The sequence below is a fragment of the Colobus angolensis genome, unplaced genomic scaffold (genome assembly GCF_000951035.1).
Source record: "Colobus angolensis palliatus isolate OR3802 unplaced genomic scaffold, Cang.pa_1.0 Scaffold55, whole genome shotgun sequence".
Taxonomy (NCBI): Eukaryota; Metazoa; Chordata; class Mammalia; order Primates; family Cercopithecidae; genus Colobus; species Colobus angolensis.
In genome coordinates, this window is record NW_012119043.1 from 705342 (window position 1) to 709673 (window position 4332).

General features: G+C 50.0%; 2 protein-coding genes across 2 annotated transcripts in view; one reads left to right on the forward strand and one right to left on the reverse strand.

Annotated features, from left to right (window-relative positions):
• The window catches only part of NMRAL1 (NmrA-like family domain containing 1), a 21184-nt gene extending 17010 nt beyond the window's left edge, over positions 1-4174 (reverse strand). Inside the window, exon 1 of the mRNA XM_011961334.1 lies at positions 3401-4174. Within this exon, the coding sequence (XP_011816724.1) occupies positions 3401-3968 (568 nt within the window). The 5' untranslated portion in view covers positions 3969-4174. The remainder of the gene's footprint in view (positions 1-3400) is intronic.
• HMOX2 (heme oxygenase 2) overlaps positions 3976-4332 on the forward strand; it is a 50381-nt gene continuing 50024 nt past the window's right edge. The window contains exon 1 of the mRNA XM_011961330.1: positions 3976-4132. The gene's annotated coding sequence lies outside the window, so the exon portion shown is untranslated. The remainder of the gene's footprint in view (positions 4133-4332) is intronic.

The following is a 4332-nucleotide window of genomic DNA, read 5'->3' on the forward strand; positions in this document are numbered from 1 at the left end:
GGGAGGCTGAGGCAGCAGAATCGTTTGAACCAGGGTGGCAGAGGCTGCAGTGAGCCGAGATTGGGCCACTGCACTCCAGTCTGGGTGTCTCAAAACAAAACAAAACAAAAACATATTCAGATCTTGATGGGATATGAATTCTTCCTGAAGCAGAATATAAAGCCATATTCAGATACACAACCATATTAAGATCTGCTCAAAAATGGGACAAAGAAAAATAGTTAAAAGAAAGGAATACAAAAACTTATTCCGATCTCGATGGAGCTTGAGTCACACAGGCATGCGCATCTGTCAGATGTGCCCTTAAGATTTTGCGCATTGCTGCTAGGCACCGTGGCTCATGCCCGTAATCCTGACACTTTGGGAGGCTGAGTCAGGCAGATCTCTTGAACCCAGGAGTGTGAGACCAGCCTGGGCAATTTGGTGAAACCGGCAACAAGGCGAAACCTTATCTCTACAAAAAAAAACAAAAATTAGCTGAGCCTGGTAGCATATGCCTCTAGTCCCAGCTACCAGGGAGGCTGAGGCTGGAGGAAAGCCTCAGCCTGGGAGGTTGTTGAGGCTGCAGTGAGCCGTGATCACACACACCACTGCACGCCAGCCTGGGTGACAGAGTAAGGCCCTGTCTCCAAAAAAAACCAAAAAATTATTATATGTATATTTTATCTCATAATTTAAAAAAATCTGTAAACAAATACTGAATTCTAGCTAATGTCATGCATGCCTTAGTATGGAAGGGCAGTGTACACATATCTGCAATTTACATGGAAATTGCAGATCAAAAATAAGGACTGAGGCCAGACACAGTAGCTCATAACTGTAATCTAAGCACTTTGGGAGGGTAAGGGGGGTGAGTTTTGCTTGAGGTCAGGAGTTTGAGACCAGTCTGGGCAGCAGGGCGAGACCCTGTCTCTACAAAAAATTAAAAAATCAGCTAGCCTGTTAGTGCTCATCTAAAGTTCCAGTTACTCAGGAGATTGAGGCAGGAGGATTGCTTGAGGCTTGGAAGTCAAAGCTGCAGTGAGTGATGACTGAGCCACTGCACTCCAGCCTGGGCAACAGAGCAAGACCCTGACTCAGAAAAAAGTGTACACCAATGTTCATGGCAGCATTATTCATAATAGCCAAAAAGTGGAAATAAATCAAGTATCCATCCACTGATGAAAGGATAAACAGAATGTGGTCTATCCATACAGTGGAATATTAGCTATAAAAATGAGTAAAGCTGTCAGGAGTTGGAGACCAGCCTGACCAACATGGTGAAACCCCGTCTCTACTAAAAAACTACAAAATTAGCTGGGTGTGGTGGTACACGCCTGTAATCCCAGCTACTTGGGAGGCTGAGGCAGGAGAATTGCTTGAACCCGGGAGGCAGAGGTTGCAGCAAGCAGCAATCGCGCCATCGCACTCCAGCCTGGGCAACAAGAGAGAAACTCTGTCTTAAAAAAAAAAAAAAAAAGTAAAGCTGGCTAGGTGCAGTGGCTCACACCTCTAATCCCAGCACTTCAGAAAGCTGAGGTTGGCAGATCACCTGAGGTCAGGAGTTTGAGACCAGTCTGGCCCACATGGCGAAACCTCATCTCTACTAAAAGTACAAAAATTAGCCAAGCATGGTGGCTTACGCCAGCAGTCCCAGTTACTCAGGAGGGTGACACAGGAGAATTGCTTGAACCCGGGTGGCAGAGGTTGCAGTGAGCAGAGATCACACCACTGTACTGTGGCCTGGGCAACAGAGCGGGACTCTTGTCTCAAAAAAAAAAAAAGAGTAAAGCCCGGACACACACTATAACATGAACAAACCTTGAAAACATGCTCATTGAAAGAAGCCAGAAAGAAAAGGCTACATATTATGATTTTATTCATATGAAATGTCCCGAATAGATAAATCTATAGATACCAAAAGTAGATTGGAGCTTTCTAGGGGTTGGCTGGGAGGAGTTAGAATAGGGAGTAACTATTCATGGGTTCATGGAGTTCTTTTTTTTTTTTTTTTTTGAGATCAGGTCTCACTCTGTCACCCAGGCTGGAGTGCAGTGGCACAATCAGGTCATTGCAGCCTTCACCTACTGGACTCAGGTGATCCTTCCACCTCAACCTCCCAGGTAGCTATAGGTGCATGACACCATGCCCGGCTAATTTTTGTATTTTTTTGTAGAGACGAGGTTTTGCCATGTTGCTCAGGCTGGTCTCAAACTCCTCAGCTCAAGCGATCTGCCCACTGGGTCCAACTAAAGTGCTGGGATTACAGGGCTGAGTCACTGCACCTGGGCCAGAGTTTCTTTTTGCAGTGATGGAAATTTTCTAAAATTGATTGTGGTGATAATGGTTGTACAATTCTGTGAATACACTAGAAACCAGTGAGTGGCACACTTTAAACAGGTGGATTGTATAGTATGCGAATTATATCTCAATAAAGCTGTTATAGATATTAAATATGTATAAATAAGAAAAAAATAGGAGTGAAATAATACGCTATCATTTTTTTTTTTTTTTTTGAGACGGAGTCTGGGTCTGTCACCCAGGCGGGAATGCAGTGGCCAGATCTCAGCTCTCTGCAAGCTCCGCCTCCTGGGTTTACGCCATTCTCCTGCCTCAGCCTCCCAAGTAGCTGGGACTACAGGTGCCGCCACCTCGACCGGCTAGATTTTTGTATTTTTTAGTAGAGACGGGGTTTCACCGTGTTAGCCAAGATGGTCTCGATCTCCTGACCTCGTGATCCACCCGCCTCGGCCTCCCAAAGTACTGGAATTACAGGCTTGAGCCACCGCGCCCGGCCTATGCCATCATTTTTAAAAATGATAACGTGTTATCTACTCTGGCAGGATATTCAAGAAACTTGGTAACAGCGATAGATGAGGTAGAAGAGGAGGCTAGGAAGAAGATATAATTTTGGTATCATGTTCAAGTACTCCTATTCAAGTAAGTTAAGTAACTTATTTTTTTTTAATTTGGAAAGCAGGTCGGGCGTGGTGGCTCACTCCTGTAATACGAGCACTTCGGCAGGCCGAGGCGGGTCGATCACCTGAGGTCAGGAGTTTGAGACCAGCCTGACCAATACGATGAAACCCCGACTCTACTAAAAATACAAAAATTAGCCGGGCATGGTGGCGTGCGCGTAATCCCAGCTACTTGGGAGGCTGAGACAGGAGAATCGCTTGAACCCGGGAGGCCAAGGTTGCAGTGAGCCAAGATCGTGCCATTGCACTCCAGCCTGGGTGACAGAGCAAAACTCCGTCTAAAAAAAAAAGGAAAGCAATTCTGGCCTCGTTCCTGCGACCACAGCCCCAACCCGGGTCGGGGGTCCCAGTGACCTTACCCCTCCCTGCAGACCCCAGGACGGGCGGTCTTCAGGGCTGGGCGCCCTGCTTCTGCAGGGGCCCCAGTCTGGGGTTTCGCTTACCTGTGCCTCCGAAAACCACCACCAGTTTCTTGTCCGCCATGAGGACGAGAAGGGGACGAATGCGGTCCAGAGAGATCTGGGGGTAGTGGGAGGCGTGGAATTGGGGGTGGGGCCCGGGTTCCCGCCAGGAGCGACAAGGGACACCCCATTGTCTGCGCACCGAGTATGTGTCGAGGGCGGGCGGCTGGGCCCGGAGCGGCAAGACGCCCGTCCCGAGATATCGGGGTCCCGCGACCCTCCTCCGCCCCGCCTCCCCCGCCCGAGTCCGGTCACCCGCTCCCTGGCCCAGGTTCCACCGGCTGGAGTGACCTCCTTGCCGCGGCCTGGCCGGAACAAGTTCCAGGAGCCCGGGAACCCGATTCTGCGGCCAAGTCCACTGCAGAGGCGGGGATGGAGCTGCCCGCGAAGCGCCGACCCCACCTCGCAGCTCCGGCCTCACCCGGCAGAGCGCCGCTCCCGGGAGCACAGCGTCGGAGGACCCCCGGCTGTAGCGGCCAATCCGGAAGTGTCGGCAGAAACTCCTCCTCCGGCGCTGTTGGCTCCTCCTTGCTCCTGCGGGACTCGGCATTCTTTCCGGGTTTGCCCGCCCCAGGCACGTGCACAGTGAATTTGTGTAAATCCGGTTAGACCGAAATGAGCGAGGTGGAGAGCCGCTTAACCGGATGCTGCGGGTGACCACTGGGAGGAGGAGAAAATTACCTCTTTATCTTGCATGAACATCTGAATTTTCAGGTATTTGGCGTCAGGCAAAGATAGTTAAAGCTATGTCCATGACTCGTACCCCTTGAGGCCTTGTCCGCTGGGTATTTGTTTTGCCTAACTCACTTTAAAAATTTTATTATTTTAGGGGCCGGGCGCGGTGGCTCAAGCCTGTAATCCCAGCACTTTGGGAGGCCGAGACGGGCGGATCACGAGGTCAGGAGATCAAGACC